Source organism: Epinephelus lanceolatus, chromosome 19, assembly GCF_041903045.1.
Source record: "Epinephelus lanceolatus isolate andai-2023 chromosome 19, ASM4190304v1, whole genome shotgun sequence".
NCBI classification, from domain to species: Eukaryota; Metazoa; Chordata; class Actinopteri; order Perciformes; family Serranidae; genus Epinephelus; species Epinephelus lanceolatus.
Window position 1 is genome coordinate 19789146 of NC_135752.1, and position 19531 is coordinate 19808676.

General features: G+C 42.2%; 1 protein-coding gene across 3 annotated transcripts in view; it reads left to right on the forward strand.

Annotated features, from left to right (window-relative positions):
• The window catches only part of unc5cb (unc-5 netrin receptor Cb), a 151408-nt gene that overhangs the window by 119603 nt on the left and 12274 nt on the right, over window positions 1-19531 (forward strand). For 2 of the 3 annotated variants that reach the window (XM_033647328.2, XM_033647329.2), the window contains 6 exons: window positions 5598-5789; window positions 8050-8412; window positions 13148-13235; window positions 13399-13570; window positions 18428-18661; window positions 19354-19503. In XM_033647328.2, the coding sequence (XP_033503219.1) occupies window positions 5598-5789; window positions 8050-8412; window positions 13148-13235; window positions 13399-13570; window positions 18428-18661; window positions 19354-19503 (1199 nt within the window). Of the gene's footprint in view, window positions 1-2668; window positions 2726-5597; window positions 5790-8049; window positions 8413-13147; window positions 13236-13398; window positions 13571-18427; window positions 18662-19353; window positions 19504-19531 lie in introns of all 3 variants that reach the window. The other variant, XM_033647327.2, reaches the window with a different exon arrangement.

Sequence of the window (19531 nt, forward strand, 5' to 3'; positions counted from 1 at the left end):
ATAAACATCTTTGAAGGTGTTAGACCCACACACTGTCACAGATGCCTCCGTCATGTGTATAACCTACTACAGATGGCGATGGTGACACTAATAATATAACAGAGGCTCGGCTGCTGGATGTCTAGAATTTGATACAGCTGGCCGACGCCGTGTGCAGCTGATTTGAGAGTTTGCCTCACTATAGGGTTGTAAACTGCTACCTGCAGTATGGTATCGACATGATGTACCATAGGTTACGGTTGACATCACATTGGCGGCCAATATGTATCTTTAGGCGCACTGGATGATGGATCTGCACGTCTCCGTCCAAAGGGAAACATGGTGTACTGTAGGTCTGTATGTATGGAGGAGTGACAGGAAACTATGACTTCAGTGGTTTCATTTAACATTAGCATCAGAGGAGTGCATTAGCTGATTTTATAGCCAAGGTCATATGTCTACTGTGTATAGAGACATCAGGGAGCAATCTACAAGAAAATCCACTCTTATTTGTGTTATTCATCTTATTTTATTTCCCTCTGCGGCACAACATACATTCACCCCACACTCCCCCTCCCCACCGCACGCCCTCTGCGACTCAGCCTATCTCAGAAGCATTAGTTCTCGGTAGATTGATGGCCAGTTTGCAGAGAATATAAAGCCGTAATGATATAGATTTAGGATCATTTCAGGGATTGATTTTTTTGGAAGCTAAGAGGGTGAAGCCACTTATGTCAATGCTAATGACCATTTCCACTAGCATTTAGGAGAACGGCCCATTATCTAAAAGCTCACATTATGGCAAATATGATTGGGAATGGAAGTTGTGTGCAATCTGAACTCACCTCGGACCGCTGATCTGCTCCCTCCAGTGCAGGGCTGGGATCTGGGCAAACACGTGTCTGTGGATTCCGTTGCAGCTTGATCTTATTTTCTGTTGTTTGAATTTATTTAAATCATTTCCATTGCAATCCATCGCAGGAATCTGGCATCGGAACTCGATACGAGCGGTGCTGGAAATAGAACTCGGGATGCTCGGCCTCCATTGCTGCACAGAAACACAACTGACCTGAGTCGGAAAAGGAGAAAGTTGTGTTATAATTTACTTTGCAGCTTGTTTATCACATTTAGAGTGTCGGGGAGTTTGGAGGTTGGAGTTAACAAAGTTACGCATCTGCAGATTGATCTAGAGAGGTTGCACTCTGTCTCTTCAGATGGAACTTCCCAACTCTAATACAAGTATAGTTTTCACAGTTCACTGTGAATGACCTGTCTTAATATCTGTTTTGCGCTCCCTCTGTGTTCTGTCTTCCTTGATTCTGATTCCAACCTTTGGTAACCCTCCTCTCAGACATGACATTTTCTTGACATATTGATGTGGAGAGAGGGGAGCGCATACTCCAGCAAGGGCAAATGCTTTATTGCTATCAAACACCAGAGACTGGAAAATCCTAACTCTAAGGTTCACTTTCAGCTCTCCAAGAACACGAGGTTATTTACACTACAGTGAGAAGTTTTGATGAAATGTAAACATCTTTAATCATCAATTTCAGCAAATGTAGATTCAGCACCAAGAGGCACAAGCAAAAATTAACCTTTAGCTACTTGGACGATGACATCAGTTTTGCCAGACGACAGTATCCTTCTCCGAGGTTGGAAATCTGCCATGTTCAGGGAAGTAATGGCTGAAACACAGACAGTGATTTCCTGTACCGTGAGTCCCCCCTCCCTCCCCAGCTCTATGTTGTCAGTAAGGAATAATCTTTGTCTCTCTGGGGCTCTGAGGTTTCCTTTGGAGCCCACCCACTGGAGCATGCTTTTACTCTGGCTACACTGTAGACTGACGGATGAATAGAAACTCTACAGGATGGGTTCAAATGGGCCATCAGTTAGACTGACCCTGACAGTCACCTCCCCCTGCTCCAGCCCGGCCTACCCGTTGCCTGATTACATGAACACACCAGCCCCATCTATCAAGCCATTGATTTTCCTGTCGGTCCACTTGTCTGCCTGTGGCTCTCTCCCTCTCCAATAAGGACTTCATTGTTTGTATAGTTGTTTATGGATGTCCCAGGGAGGCTGAATATTATGTGCACTAGCGCTCTATCCCTGGCTGCCATCCGACGCTTCTTTTCCTCTTCCCATCAACATATAACCTGTCCGCAACATCCAAAAGACCAGCCGGGGCCCGAAAACCATCTGCGTTGAAGATTTTCTCCCAATTCTCCGTCCTTCAACCTTCCTCCATTTCCTGCTTTGCTAACATAATGGTTCCTTTTATCCCATGCACTAACCTCTCCATCCACCTACCAGTGACAGATGTAAGGCTGTTGGTTCTATCGACTCTGTTGGAGCCCACACTTTATCAGGCCCTCCATTCCCCCCCTCACCTGCCAGCATCCGTCCTGCTGCTGCTAAGGCACTAAGCCCAGTTGATGGATCACGCCACTCCCTCACAGAACCTCCATGTTCCCCCCTCTACTCCCCTCATCCATCTCTATACTCTGTACACAGATCTGGAGAGGAGGGGCCAAATCAAGAAAGATCGCTTCCCCGTGTCATCACTCCTACTCATGAGTTTGTTGCTGTCTCATTTGTTGAGTTTGTTTTTCTGTTGGCTTAAATTTGATTTTCATCACCCCCCCCCCCGCTCTCTCTCTCCCACCCACATTCCCTTCCTCTCTTCAAGGTTCCTTATATCAGAAGTCCTCTGAGGCAAAAGACAGGAGTGATTTGGGAAATTCATGTGAGTTATTGTTTTTTTTTTTGTTTTTTTTTCATTTATTTTTGTTAACATTATTTCTTCATTCATTCACATGTCTGTCTCTGTCTCTAATTGTCATTGGCAGGTTGTGCAGGAATTTGCTGTCACAGTCCCAGAAAAAAAATCATAGGAAATATTCAGTTTTTGGGAAACAGCAATAAATAGTATTTTTGGACTGAAAACATCAAACAAAAGAAGAACATGTTTGCCATTGTTCTTTCATGTCCAGCTATCTTTCATTACTGCTACTCTGTGTTTTTACTTGCAGATAACCACCTCAGGACATTTCCCTTTTTGATTTCCTCTCTGTCCTTCCTCATAATGCATCTCTGCCAGCCAGCTGCCTGTTTACTTGCCATGTTCCTATCGTCTAACTCAGAGCTGACAGTGTCCTTTACCCTGTTGCTCCTCATACCCCTCAGCCCGACACGTTGCCTTGTGTGAGCTCCGGCACCAGCTCTGGCAAAGAATTTAACCCACTGCGTCTTCCTCAGTGTATGATCTCTAATATTTTTCCTCTCTCTGTATCTCACCCTCCCCCTGTAAATCGCTGCGTCCTCACAGAGAATGAAGTGTTCAATAATCCCTTTCATTTCCATTTTCTTGTACTTTTCCCTTTCCGACAATGGCTCATGTTCAAAGGGATGTATTAATCTAAGTGATACATTTTAATGCGTACACTTAGCAGGTTGCTGCCTTTATCATCAAAGCGTGGATGGAAGATTGTTTGACTGAGGGGATATATGTTAAATAACTGCGGGGAAGCTTGGCAGAGGAAGCACAGTGAAATTACATTTTCAGACTTTCATCATTGGCTCTCTGCTCTGTTTTCTGTTCGTGTCTGTGGTGGAAGAAGGATTAGAGGCCGAACATATATGAGGGTGTCTTGACACTCCTCTTTAATGTGATGTCTCAGTTAAGGATGAATAGATAGGGCGAGACCACACATGTCCTTCCTGGCGATGGAGGGCAATAAAGTAGTCCCCAGCTTCTTTAACTGTGGGCATTCAGTACATCTTAACCTAAAGAATCTACTTCTTTTCGTAATCACTGTACTGTGACTGAAAGGGAATGCCTTGGTGAAGGTCATACCCAATTTCATTTCCACTATTGCATGAAATGTAATGGATTTTAAACAGACTAAGCGCATGAAAGGTGTGCTTGTTTAATTAGATTTAAAGCTCCATTTATCCATATAAATAAACAGCAAGTCATAACCAGAGAAGAAGTAGCTACGCACTTTCACTCTTGGAGACCAAGGTTGTGCTAAAAACACACAACCTATGGCTGTCAGTTGTCACAAAACACTCCCTTCTCTTGTCTCCCTATTCTCCTTCTTTGTGCAAGAGAACACAAGAGACACAGATTGAGTGCCATCTGCATCCCTGAGACACATGAGGCTAATTTACACAAATGCTCGGCATCATGCATGCCCTGACGGCGCCGTGCATGGATCTGTGGCTGATGCTGCCATCTACTGGTGCAGATTCCGTGACATTTGCATACTCAGATTATCTCAAAAACAGAAATGTCTCTCTTCTAAAAAATAACTTTACTCTCTTATAAATAAGAATGCATTTATATGCTTTGGTCTTTTTGCCAAGCCCCCCCCTGACATTTACAATGTGTATTCATACGTTGAACAATGTACACACACACACACACACACACAGGCTCACACATGCCTTCTGGCATTTCGCTGCCTCTAAAGAAGAGTTTCTACCCATTTGTCAACTTGGTGACAGTGAAGGACATTCTTTAGCAAACACTACAGAGAGTTCAGACTGTCAGTAGGCATCCATTAAAAGGTCTGATCAGTAATGAGTGCCTGTCTGAGTCTGCGTTCCCAACAGCCACTATATCCATGCCAGGCCTGCTAATCACAGAGGTTCCTCCAGCTGGAAAGTGGACAGAAAGACTCTGGGAGGGAGACAGAGATGAAAGACAATTTGAGAAATGCAAGCTATGTCTAGATCTTATCTGCAGTGTGTAAGAACAAAGACAGAGACAGACTCTGAACTCCAACACAGAACACGGTAATTTGAAGATGAAAACATCTATATCTCCGTCTTCAGAACTTTTGATCTCACTTCTGAGCCTGCTTGTTAGGACAGTGTGTCATTGGGTTGCACTGGAGCAGCCTTCCCTATTAATTGTGCCGCTGTGCACGGAGTTTATCATTATTATATTTATTTTCTTGTTTCTAATTAACTTGATGATGCCTGGTATGCAACCCCGTCTGACACACAACACAGAATGCCCTCCTGTTGGAAAAATTAATGTGTGACTTTGTAAAATCACCGGACATTATCAACATGGGCACACATGTCATGACTCTTGCATATATTTAGCAGATATCGTTATGAGTCAGAGATATTTTTGTGCCCTTTACTGTATAAAAGCAACCAAAATTGAATGTAAGATGGCAAAGCTGGAAGAAGAAGAACACTTAAAGTTGTGCGTTAGTCTCCACAGTACATGCAGCGTCCCTTTACACCTTTGACAATTAAGAGTGTCCTATATTATTTAATCAACACCCAGATTATTTGCCACAGCGGGCCAGCTTTAACCACACACACACACACACACACACACACACACACAAAGACAGGAGACATACTGTATGCATTTATTTCCCTGTAGATGGTTATTAATATCCGGCTCAATCTTAAACCAGGATATTAGTCTGCTGATAATGGCTTCATCACAACTCCTGCATGCTGAGAAAGAAAGCTGTTGATGTGAACTTATGAGATCTTAAAAGACCATTTTTCTTTCTGTCTTTTGTCTCTTGTCCCCAACTCCCCTCCACCTCCTCCTTCTCCTCCTCCTCCTCCTCCTCCTCCTCCTCCAGTGGCCCCCAGTACAGACGATGTAGCGCTGTATGTGGGTATCGTCATAGCGGTGATCATGTGCCTGGTGATCTCTGTCGTCGTGGCGCTCTTCATCTACAGGAAGAACCACCGCGACTTCGACTCTGACATCATCGATTCCTCCGCCCTCAACGGAGGCTTCCAGCCAGTCAGCATCAAGACTGCCCGCAAAGGTGGGGCGCAAGATATATATATGAGTGTTTGTTTTTGTGTGTGTTTGCCTGCATGCACATGCTTTATGTCTTGTTTTCTGATACAAACATGATTTCCTGCCTTTTACATCACCTGTGAGTGAGCTAAGGAACGTCAATTGGCATTAGGGCAGGGGCGTAGGACTCATGTAAGGAGGGCCCACAAAGTTACTTTAATGGATAGCCATGGATGTGGGGAGGAGCCCATTTGAGAATGCCTGTGTACAGGGTCCCAAATTTTGTGCTATGCCCCTGTAACAGGATTACATATAATTTTAATTTTCTTATACTTGTGATGAGTACAATAGTTGAGTTTCAGCACAGATACCAAAATGTTAGCAAAGATATTATTTAAATCAGTAAATATCTGATTGAAGCACGAGTAAACAAGACAACAAATCTGATTTGATCAGGCATTTGCTTCTAGCTTTTGACACTTGACAGCTGTCAATACCAAAAATAAAAGTAATGTGTTTTAATTCCCTGCATTAGTCACCACACCTGTGATTTCAGGCATTAGAAACCGCTTGCATGAGCAACCAATAGCATTAACCTGCTGAGATATATTTGACTCAGCCACTCTGGCAGCGCATGTGTGTTGGTGATGATGTGGATGTAAATGTGCCCTTTTGACTGTAGCTGAGCAGAGAGCTTGAGAGAGAGACACAGACAGCGTGTTTGTGCGGGAGAGCTGATGAAACTATTAAAATGCTTGTCGTTGTGATGGGAGGCCAAACTATGCCCCTTCATTAAGGCGTAATAAGGCCAGTCTGCATGTCGCATTTTAAACGCTAATTAGATTTGGGCTGGTGACGCACGACTTGAAAGGAAGACTGCGGAGGTGAGGACAGGTGGCAGTGAGCTGGACAAAAAGAGCATAATGTTAAAGGATGTAATTACATAAGCTGGTTTAGCTGATCCATAACAATTAAATAAGCTTATCTGATTGGTCTCAGATGGATACTGAATGTGATGTGTCCAAGTCCCACAAAAGCATTAGATTTTCCTTTAATGAAATATGTTTAAGAATATTTATAAAATAATTAGTCTGTCTTTACAGTTATACTTCATAATTACATGGATGTTTGCCTCTGGCTGTCCACATCAGTACATGTCTGAACAAGATGACTGAAGACAGGATCTGATGGTGATAGGTAAACAAATCAGAACCAGTCTGCACTGACTGATGCTGTCAGCAAAATAATATAACTTTATTTAGAGTTGGAGAAAATCAAATACCACAATACTTATGACCAAATATCCTGATAGCAATATTGCAATGTTTGGTGCTTTCACAAAATATTTATACAGTGAGATTTTTGATAATCATCAGTAATGCTAAAATAATAACAAGGTGGTGAAGCCAAATAATAAACCAGCTAGAACAGTCTGGTAGGTTCAGGAAATTATATCACTTTATTGTCATGCAGCCTTTAAAACCAGGAGGAAAAAAAACATTTATGACATATTATCGTATCCAAAATTTAAGATAATATCTAGTCTCATATCACAATATTATTTTGAGCCATTTCTTAACTAGTGTGCTGCTCAACAAATACACAAAAAAGGCTTTTTGTTTGAAAAAAACAAAAACAAAACTGTAACCTAAGTTTTCTTTGCATTTAATACATAAAATCTAAATCTAAAAATATGTTTTATAAAGATCAATAAACACAAATACTACTACAGCTACTGCACAACTCCCCAAAACAAGAAAGAAAAAGAAAGTCATGGCAATAAATCACTATTCTGGCAATCTCTCGTCTTATTTGAACAACTTTTGTGACCTGCAGTGACATCTGTATCATGTGGAAACTTGGTGTTGTTAGAAAACAGAGAGGGGTCAGAGGTAGTTGAGAAGCTGGAGGACAGAGAGCTCCCACTGCCATCGCTCTACCCACTCAGCCCAGCTATTGAACATTCATCCTTGTACCTACTGGGTAAACTGAGTGTTAGTGATGCCATCTGTTACTCATGAATCACAGCTGCGCCTATAACTTCTCTGACTGAGTAATGTTTCTTGGTGGTGAAGTGGACTTCCCTAATGAGCGAAAAACAAATGAGTAAAGCCAGGCAGCAGTCTTGCTGATTGCTGCCAACACTTCATTACCTCGTGGCTATTTTGGTTTCAAGTTAGTTTCTCACCAGTTCTCACAGTTGGAAAGAGTATATGAAGACCACAAAACTTCCCTTGAGAAATTTACTTCACTTGACTGATGTCACTTTCTTTTCTTTTTTCCAGCTGATCTCCTAACAGCACCCCCTGACCTGACTTCAGCGGCCGCCATGTACCGCGGCCCCGTCTACGCCCTCCACGATGTGGCTGACAAAATTCCTATGACCAATTCCCCTCTGCTGGACCCTCTTCCCAACCTGAAGATTAAGGTGTACAACTCCTCAGGCTTAGTGACCCCACAGGATGACCTGGGTGGGGAATTTTCCTCGAAACTGTCGCCTAAGCTACCGCACTGCCTCCTGGACAACAGTGACAGCACGATGGGCCGTCGCACACAGACCCAGACATTGCTTCGCACCAGGGATCCATCCTGCACCGCACTGGGCTCCTTCAGCTCCCAGGGGGGACACCTCATCGTGCCCAACTCAGGTACTGTTGCAGAAAATGAGAGGAAATGTTTTCAGTTTCGAGTGTTTTGATCTGTGATTCAGTACATGTTCACGTTTAACCAGGCAAAATCGGTTGCATATTTCAAAATATGCAAAAATAAACACAGTATAAGAAAGATTTAAATGAGCTCTCGTCTCTGAAGGAGGGCTCTGCAAGTTTCAGCAAATTCATCTTAAAACTCATTAGTTGTCTTTTGTCTGTTTTGATTGGAGCTGCGTGTTTTCATCTACCCAGTGGCTCTCCTTTCAGGTGCTTTATGAGCTATCATCAGCATTTAGCAGAAGTACCTCCATTTGTGTGTGTGTGCGTGCGTGTGAGAACATGAATATGTGTGCATGTGCACATATTTGCATACTGAAAGGATTAACTCCTCTCCACAGTATAACCTGACCTGGAAAATAGATCATCCATCAGTTCTTTCCTCTGTGCTCTGAGGAGGCCACTTTTTATTCATTCATAATAGGTGATGACAGTGATGATGTTCTCAACTGTTTCCCCTCCAAGATTCCATGAAATGAGCACCTGAAACTCCAGACTATTTCTTGGTTGAGCACAGTAACCTGGTATCTACGCTGTTTGCCTGGTGACCTCATGGTGCCGCAAGACTCCAGGAAGTCACTGCGCCCGGCCAAGAAAGACGCAACTGGTCATTTTTTTACTTGGTTTTTCTATGGATTGAACAAACAAGTTATAACACGTTAGTTTTGCAAGTTACAAGCAAGTCTCACTCTTGGCACTCAAGTCCCAACTCAAGTCAGTCAGGTCCCAAGCGGAGTTCCAAGCCCTAAACTTTGAGTTACAAGTATGTAACAAGTCACAATGCACACTTCTGGGTGTGTGGGTGTGTCTGTTTCACGTTTTTCTCCTCACTGACGTGGTCAATCCATGTGAAATTTGGCACAGTGGTAGAGGGTCATGGGAAGATGCGAATGAAACAATATTACATCAATTGGCCAAAGGGGGGCGCTATAGCAACCGACTGAAATTGCAAACTTTGAATGGGCATATCTCATGCCCCGTATGTTGTAGAGACATGAAACTTTGCACAGAGATGCCTCTCCTCATGAGGAACAAATTTGCCTCAAGAACCCATAACTTCCCATTATATAGATTTTCTGCCATTTTGAATTTTTTGAAAAACACTTAAAATCAATCTCTTCCTACGAAGTTTGACCGATCTGCATGAAACTCGGTGAACATAATCTAGGGACCAATATCTAAAGTTCCCTCTTGGCAAGTTGGAAAACTTACTAAAACTGAGCTTCTATAAGGCAATGAATTTACCTATCTGCCTTTCAACGTGCTACCTCAACTACTAATGTACAGTTTAAGCCCACTAACTATCCCATTATTGGCAATGGTTCTACTGTACTTTCAATAAAGCAATCATACTATCAAATTCACAAAAACTCTGTCTGAATACATTGCTCTTCTTAATGGGTTCAGTTGACTATTTAATCTGCAATTTCCTATGACCTGTATCCCAAACACACACCATGTGAAACTGTACATGGGCAACTGTGCACTCAATGGGTATGGATTAGTAATATATAAAATTTACAAAAATCATGAATGCTTTTTAAAATTTGTTGTTCGCTGGAAGTTGTTGCGTCTTTGTAATTTTACTCCTGCATGTTTTGCACACTTCAATTTGTTTTTTGTTGACCACAGAGCATTTTTCTTCGGCAATAAATTTCTCTTTGATATCATTTTTTCCGGCTGGTGCTTACTAACGTCACGTCAGTTCTTCATGGTTCTCTTATGCAGCTTGATTGTATGCTGTTGGATTGGTTCAGACAAAGTGGATCTGGGGATTTAGGTTTCGACTTGCTGGGAATGATGGTGTTAATGTTTGTTGATTCAGGAAATGAAGGGAATGAACTGATTCATGACGAACCTTTTGAAAAGGTACTTTTTTTATATTTGGGCTTGGAAAAAGGTATCAAGTACTTCCTAGTCAAGACACCAAGTCCAAGTGAAGTCATGAGTCATTGGCGTTAAAGTCATAGCTGAGTTGCAAGTCTTTCTGATTTTGTCAAGTCTGAAGTCATCAAGTTTGTGACTCAAGTCCGACACAAATCCAAGTCTGTAACTTGAGTCTACACCTCTGTTATTCAGCGAGCTTTACAGGTGATAGTTGGTGGATTTTGTCAGGCTAGCTGTTTTCCCTTGTCTCTATGCTAAGCTAAGCTAGCCAGCTGCTGGCTGTAGCATCATATTCAGTGGACAGATATAAGAGTGATATCGACCTTCTTATAAACTCTCAAAGACACTGTTATAAATCTTTGAAAATGCTCACCGAACTGGCCTGAAATACAGTATAACTTGTCTTCCAGATGTACACCATCTGAGCTGCCTCTATTATACCTCACCACCTTTACCAGGATAACCTTTACACACACAGATGTGACCTTGAAATAATATGCTAAACCATATGCAACCCATCAGCGTGTTGACTGCTCACAGTATGACAAGGGTTGATGGATACCTAAGGTGTAAGTACTAGAGGTACTGACGTGGAGGTATACTGTTTCAGGCAGTTTACATTAGCCATGCTGTCCTCACTTCAAACACATGTGGGCTGTTTGTAACATGCCACAGATGCATGTTGACAGGCATAGACAAACTAGCAGAGACATTAAAGGATACACCGACTTCTCAAGTTTCTTAAGTTTTCCTCTTTTCATTTTGATTCCTGTAAAAATGTCCTGAGCTGCTAGTTGTGCTCAGCCACCTCATCATGTTACATAGGCAGAGGGAGAGGAAAGAGCACATTTGATATTTGATCTGTTCGTGTGTTGGGGTAATGAAATATTTTGTGGCATCGTCAGTGTGGCTGTTTGGTATTTTGCATCTTAAAAATGCATTTCCCCATCTCTTTGAAGCTTTGCTGTGAGGGAGAGTGGCAGTGTGCGAGACGTCCCTGTGGTAGAGTTGTGATTGCCTTGCTAGCTAGCAAGAGAAGCTGTCTGTCACCTTTTGAAAAGTTCAGTACAAGGACATGGGAAATCAATGAGCTATCTGAGAAACCCCTCCAGAGAGGGGAAGAGTGTGTTTCTGTGTGTTTCTGTGTGTGCTTGTGCATGAGGGAGTGTTGGGAGGGGGTAGGGTCCTAAAAAATACATCGGACAGGACATCATATCAAATCAATCTGAGATGGAAAAATGTAAATCATGCTGGCTGCAGCAATATGAGAATGCTATGAAGAGAAGAGAGATCATTGATTTTAGAAATGAAATGTCACACCATTTCCTGATGCCATAGGAGAAGGCAATAAAGTGCCATAGTTTTTATATGTGGGGCTGAGGGGAATTGCGATTATTACTATACTTCTCTAAGAAAAATAATTACTGGCGCAGCATACTGTAGGATATATCAATTTTTGTACATTTTGTATGAGGAAGAGCATTAAACCTGTAGTTGGTAACGTTTTTAGAAATAAGTTTTTGTCATATTTGTTGGAACTGTTACTACATCCTCACAGTAGTACATGAGGCAGATAATCTGTGGGAAAAAATGGCGCTACTCTTCCTCCCTGTAGTGCTTCTCATGGCATTTGCATGAGCTCACCGCATGTGACTGAAAACAGCCAATCAGAGTTGAGGAGTCTGTAATACAGCTGTCAATCATAATAGTAACAACTTTATTTGTATAGTACAGTTTGTACAGCAAGTGACAAAACAGTGCTTTACATTAATAAAAAGAGAAAATGCAGATAAAAGACAACAAGATAAAGTAAATAAGACGCAAATACACAACTACACAAATACATAAACACATGCCCTCTGGAAGGCTTTTCCAGAAAAGAGCTCCAGAGACACAGAATGCAGCGTCACCGTACTTTTTAGTTCTACTCTGGGGGCCATTAAGTCGACCAGGGGTAGAACATCTTAAGGATCTAGAGGAAATATATCTAACCAGCATATCAGAAATAATCAGGAGCCGGTTCATTAAGAAATTTAAATACTTTTAAAATGAATTTTAAAATGAACAGGATGCCAATGAAGAGCCATTAAAAAGAAGTAATGTGTCCTTTTTGACATTTAGTGCTGCTGGGTAGATGTGCTGCTGTATTTTGGATTATCTGTAGTTTGTTTGAACCAATGATGTCAATCATTACTTGTGAACAATGGTCAAACTGTCAGACTAGTCAGTGCTGATCAGTTTTTGCTACTGCATTGTCTATGTCTTACCTCTGTTACTTTAAGAACATACTTTAGTGTACTGTTTAGCTGCAAAATGACAAAGAAGGTCCGGCCAGTGGGCTACTTCCAACATGGCAGCTGGGTCGCAAAATTTCTCATTTTACTGCTAAACAGTACACTAAAATACATTTCTGAAAACATTTGAGTCAGAAATAGGCAACGTAGTAAGAGAGTCTTGATTCATGTATGACCAGCGTTGCCTAGTTTGACAGTTTGACTGCAGTTCATGAGCCTTGATTGACCAGATTGACAGCTGCATCAGAGTCTGATTGGTTGTTTTCATTCAGATGCGTTGGATTCTTACAAAGACCATTAGTTTTTATGTTGGTCTGATGTCCCTGTCTGTGTTCTCTTTGACGTTACACTTCACTAAAGAAACCTGTAAGACACAGGTATTGCATGCATTGGCAGTAGAAATAGTTGTCAACAATCCTCTGGTCAACCTGACTACTCACCACTCTCATGTATGTCTGTCTGTTTGTGTGTCCGTCTGGTTTTGTGCTCCCCAGGGGTGAGTCTGCTCATTCCAGCAGGGGCCATTCCTCAGGGCAGAGTGTATGAGATGTATGTGACGGTTCAGAGGAAGGACAACATGAGGTACAGTACGCAATGCCGCCTGCCACATCACTGCCCCAGAGCTGTGTTTACCCCTGTCAGCTCCGCCATGTCACACATACACCAAGACTTCTGTCACAGTGCCACTAAACAGCGTCTCTTTGTGTGTGTGTTACTATGTGTGTTCCTGTCTGTGCACCTCCAGGCCCTCGGTGGATGATGGCCAAACAGTGCTGAGCCCCGTGGTGAGCTGTGGGCCCCCCGGGGCCTTGTTGACTCGACCCGTCATCATCACCATGCACCACTGTGCCGTGTTTGACGGCCAACAGGATTGGCTGATCCAGCTCAAGAGCCAGTCACAGCAAAACCACTGGGAGGTGAGACGTGGTGTCGACTCTAATGTCTATCAACATGCTCCAAGATTGAAAGTGTGCTTTTGGCAGTGTGTGTGTGTGTGTGTGTGTGTGTGTGTGTGTGTGACATATTCAAATGACCTGTTTGCCACCTAAAATAAGATTGATCGTGACACAGGTGTGATTTATCCATTAAATAATCCACATTTGGTTGGGTGAAAATTCTACCCAGCCAAAAGCAAAGGGGAAAGGTATGAGGGAAAACAAAATGATGAAATGTCATGGGACGAGAGATAGCACAAAGGAGGTGAAGGGGATCAACTCCCCCAGCTTTGTTTGTGCAGCTCAGCACCGAGAGTGAGCTGCTGTTGCAACCAGGTGCTGAAATAGTAAACCTCTGATAGCGGGGAATGGGTAGGGACTGTTTTTCCCCCAGACTGCTTTCTTGTACCTTTATGAATGACTATTTTTGTTTGGGCATGCCATTGTGCGCCTGAGTGTGTCTGTGTGTGTGTGTGTGTGTGTGTGTGTGTGTGTGTGTGTGCTGTGTTTGTGGTTTTGAAAGCCCTGTGCCTGCAGGCTCCATCATTAACAGTGCTGATGATGATAAGTTGGGTTGCTGAGGGCAGCAGTGTAAATGTGTTCTGCCTATCCCCTCGCTCCTTCTCTTCCTCACTTTCTCTCTCTGCCACACACACACATGCACACACGCACACAAAAACAGTATAATTACCACAAACAGATCATTTGTAGAGAAACTATGCCTTCACCTCCACCACAAAGGAAATGGTCCAGTTTTCATCTCGTTCCCCAAAATTCTTTATCAGTACTATACCTCAGATAATAATACGAGGGACCTTGTTGTAGGCAGTTATTAGCATCTTTTTCTTACCTGCCAAGAGAGCATTTTTGGGTAAGCTTTCCTCGTGGTTAATGTACTCTCACAGGCAGGATTGTGCTGAGACCTTTTTTAAAGTGGAAGGTGCTCAAAATATAAAGAGGAGCCATAATCATTTGTGTAGCAGCAAGGCCTAACACAGGCAGAATGAAGAGCAGTAGGAAGGCAGTACAGAACACAAAAATGCTTCTTTTTCTGAAGAATTTGTGCTTTTGCCTACATATGCTCATGGCCTAAATTAATAGGATAGAAATTCATAGAGGGGAGGGTATTTAAGAAACTTTTGACGCACTAGTTGGAGCCAATGCAGGCACACCGCAAAGGCCAGTCACATATTGAAAATCCAACTACTTAGTACCGTGCTATATGTAATACGTAACCCTCTGTCAGCTCATTATTGAGTAGAGGCTTGATAACATCAATTTCAGGAAGTCTTTGCACAATCTCCACTGCTGATGTGATGATATGACTCATGGAGCAGAGAAAAACTGCCAGAGTGGCTCCACATGCCTTCGTGACATTGATGAATTACTCAGGGGGCAGCCAATAAAGCTCAGTGTAAACTGAGTATTTTTAAGGAGGAAATAACTATTGATCAAGGGCAACATTGAGGGGGGGCCGTGTGTGTGTGTGAGTGTGTTGACACAGACAGTCTGAGGCAATCTGGACGTAACCAGTTGTCTCACCGGTCAGTCTGGCTCAGGTTTGTCGCATGGCACATTTGCTGCTGTCCTCCTTGAAAAAGAAATTTTGTTTTTATCTCAAAGGGACTTACCTGGTTAAATATGGGTTAGATAAAAAATAAATTGTCACTGACTGACATGAACACCAGCATGACACAGGAGGAGTTAAGTGAGCGCTACACATGCTGTATGTTGTGGAGTCAGTTTTAACCCTAAATACTGAGAGAAACAAATAGCTTTATTTCCACTTTTGGAGGATCTGATGACGTGTCTTGTCATTTCAAATATCGGATGGGACAAAGATCCATATTTCACATATTGGAGGGGACGTACGCCCCCTGGTGATTACACGCTTGCTATTGATTACATCTCTGGCCTGTCAGAGATGCAGATGGTAATATCCAAGGCGACGACAGCTTCCTTTATATGAGCTTGTCTTCCCACTGAGGCTAACCTCCGTGCTGCATATGTGAAATATTGCTTTATATGACGTGCTCTGTCAAAATGTGTATTCATCACCGCAGTAGAAATAGGAGAGATGAGCTCCTCTGAAGAAATAATTCCCGGACATTTATATATATAGTCATCACCACCTAGTGAGAATAATCAGTTCCATTGGCATCCAAGATGCCACACCCCTTCCCCTTCAGAACACACACATACACACACACACACACACACACACACACACACACACAATTGCACTCACAGTGTCACTGAGGGAACACGGTGTTGATGATGATGAAGACAGCAGGTCATATAATGAGGAACATGTGGGGCTTTCTGCTTCAGTAAGTCTCCTACAAAGATTTATCCTCCCACGCCTCCGAGGAGGAAAAAAACCCCTCTGCTGATGAATGCAGTCAAAAATTTGTGAATAAATTATGCCGGGTGAATATGTGTGTGTGTTTACATGTTTTATTGTTTGTGTCTGCACACATACGTATGAAGCCAAAGCCTACTTTTCCACTGTGTGTTCTAATTATCCCCCAATAAGGAGCCCCAGTGCCATCCCCCAGGAGCAGTTAAAGCGTCTAATGATCAGCCATAATACTGCTGTTAAACGGCCTAGCTCACAATAAAATACTGTAATTCCTTTTCTGTCTCTCATAATAGGCTGAATTAATGCCAATGTGCTGCTCACAGGAGTGTTTGGATTAGAGGGGGGAAAGACAGGGAGAGAAAGCAAGATCAAGGGAGATTGAGAGAGGGTAAAAGCCTCCTCAGACCAGACGGTCTTAATGAAAGAGAAATATGTCTTGGCATTAGCGCTATTACAGGGGTCAACTGCAAATGGTCCAGATACTCAATCTTCTATTAACATCATACACACAAAGGCAGGGTGTCGGACATAAGTAGCACACACTTGCTAAGTGTAATATTTTAAAGAATAAGCTGATGTGAAAAGGCCGTGACCCCTGTACTGTCCCTTGAATTTACATTTAAATTCAGTTCAGGGTGAATTAAATAGAATTTAAATGCTCTGTTAAAAGAAAGTAATAAATGATTTCAGCATTAAACTAGACAAGCCAGTTATTCTCATCTCTGCCTTTAACCTAGCAATCGATTTCTGATGTGACAACAAAAATGTACATCATACAAGAAAAGTTTCAACTGAGAATGTTGTGGGCATTGTTACTATGACTGAATAACTACAGATGTGACAAATTAGGTTTAAAGGAACAGTGTGTAGGATTTAGTGGCATCTAGTGGTAAAGATTGCAAATTGCAACCAACTCAAACTTCCTCCATGTGTCAAGCGTGAACTCCCGGTCAGGATTCCTTCAGTGTTCATTAATCAGGAGATTGTTATCAGGAGCCAAATTTTCCAGAGTATGCTTCTGATCCAAAACCAACAGACCAGGTAACTGAAACAGATAAAAAAAAACTGAATAAAGCAGTTTCATGCTTAAAAAAACAGTGTTTCTCCAATGCTGTTCAGCTCGCCAATGTGTGCTCACCTTTTTTCCCTGATAACAATTAGGAGGTTTTTACCAGGGGCTGAATTATCCTCTACTGCCTCTACAAAACAGACACTGTAATTTCAACTGGCAAAAACACTGAATAAAACAGTTTTAAGTAAAAAAATAAAATAAAATCAGTGATTTGAAATCAGAAGCTGCTAACCACAGTTGGCGAGGCAAAAACGCAAAGCCTAGCAAATAGCAGAGATTTCCTCTACCCATATGATGTCAGGCTAAATCACACATAAGACTTAAAAAAGCTATTTTGTGGAGGCTTTATTGTCTTCACAATTTTTTGTTTCTTATCTGTTTAATAAGATAAAAGCTTCGTTTACACTGAGGGAAATGGTTTCAGCTTACAAAAATGTGTCTCTGTGATTTTTCTGGGTAGGTGCACGTCAGGCTACGGCGAATGGTATGGTGTAGGCCCATGTTGACACGGAGCCCAAACCATAGGTACATCGTCGATTCGACACAGGAGTATAAATCCTGTTTGACTCTTGGTTGGGACAGTGTTTGGTTTGTCCCTTTTGGGTTACTATAGGTAACAAAAACAAGCACATCACAGTAACTCACAGAAAATTTCACTTATTTAATATGGGTAAAAAATGACCAGAAAGGGACATGTTTCATCTACCATGGCGTTTATCAGGGCCTTTATATTTTGCCCATATTAAGCAAGTAAAATTGTCTGTGAGTGCCAGTGTTCTTTAAGACTTTAGGAGCTGTGCATGCTTCTATTTTTCATCACTCTAAGGTAACAAAAACACAAAGATTCTTGTTTTCTGTTGATTATACACTAAAGAACACATAGTTACTATATTATATTCCATTTTTACCAATATATCCACATTGGACCTTCAAGTACACTGTTTATAAGAGCACACACACACACGCTATATTAATGTAGTCACCATACATTTTTCTCACTTTTAAAACTGATTGAACTACTAACTGACTGAACTGTCTCTTTCTAGGAATGAAAATCATTAAATTAGATGTAGAAGAACATGATTATAAGTAATAATTGATAATAATAATCATGCGTCTTGGAGACAAGAAAGCAAGAACAGTGTTTTTCTTCTGCTATTAATTGCTATACATACTTGTCAACAAATGTGAATATATTAAAAAAGTTGAGGGGGACAGAGCCAGAGTGACAGCATTAGCAGTGCTTCTTTTGTTCTCATCTCATCCCTCTATATAATGGTATTTCTTCCAACCACAAACCACATGTCCACCACACAATTACGAAACCCTTGACTGTTTCTGTTTTTTTCCAGCTTATTATCGCCCACACTTGTGTCACTTCTTCTTTCTTCCTGTCCACATGTAGGATGTGGTGGTGGTAGGAGAAGAAAACTTCACCACGCCGTGCTATATCCAAATGGATGACGAGTCCTGCCACATCCTGACAGAGACACTGGGTACCTCCTGCCTAGTGGGCCAATCTCTCAGCGCAGCAACCACCAAGCGCCTCAAACTAGCCATCTTTGGCCCTGTCACCTGCCCCGCCATGGAGTATCACATCAGAGTCTACTGCCTGGACGACACACAGGACGCCCTCAAGGTAAAAACACAGAAGGTTGCGCGTGTGTATCCGCTCTTTTATCTCTGTTTGCGGAAGGTTATGTAGCAGAAATTAAATGTGTTTGTACGCATTAATGATGTTTGTGGGTGTGTCATTTTGACTGAATTGTTAATGTGTGTGTGTGTAGGCATAGCCGGCAGATGAGCTGTGGGAGGCTGAATGAGAAATCTTTGTGTTGGTGTGTCACAATAAGGGGAGATGAGCGCTTGTGTTTGAAAAGCGTTGCTGCTCCTAGAAAGATGTAGCTGCTGCGCCAACACAAAATAAGCCACCTTTATCCCCCTACTCTCCTGTTGTCTCCCTCTGTTTAATACCTCTATCTACCTACATGGAGGAAAGATAAGGACGGATTATTATTCTGCGCAGGGATATTAAACACGGTTATTAAGTTTGGGAATGGGTAATGAGAAGTGATAGTGATCCCGCTGCAAGGACACTGAAGTTGGTTTCAGATGGCAGGTCTAGATTCAGGTTCATAAAGCCCGCAGGGAAAGTGATAAATATACTATAAAAACATTTCATTTGTGGATTTACACAACAGAATTTGCAAGAAACTGCTGCAGCAAACAACAACAATTTACAGCAGCACAAAAGTAGAAAAATTATTTTGAGGTCAGTGTGCATGGCGTCATATACTTACCAAGTGTGTGTGTGTGTGTTTGTGTATTCAGGAAGTCCTACAGATGGAGAAGCAAATGGGTGGGAAGTTGCTGGATGAACCAAAGACTCTCAACTTTAAAGACAGCACCCACAACCTGAGACTTTCCATCCACGATGTCCCCCACACATTGTGGAAGAGCAAGCTACTAGCCAAGTACCAGGTAAACCACTCATTCACCCTTTCAGGAA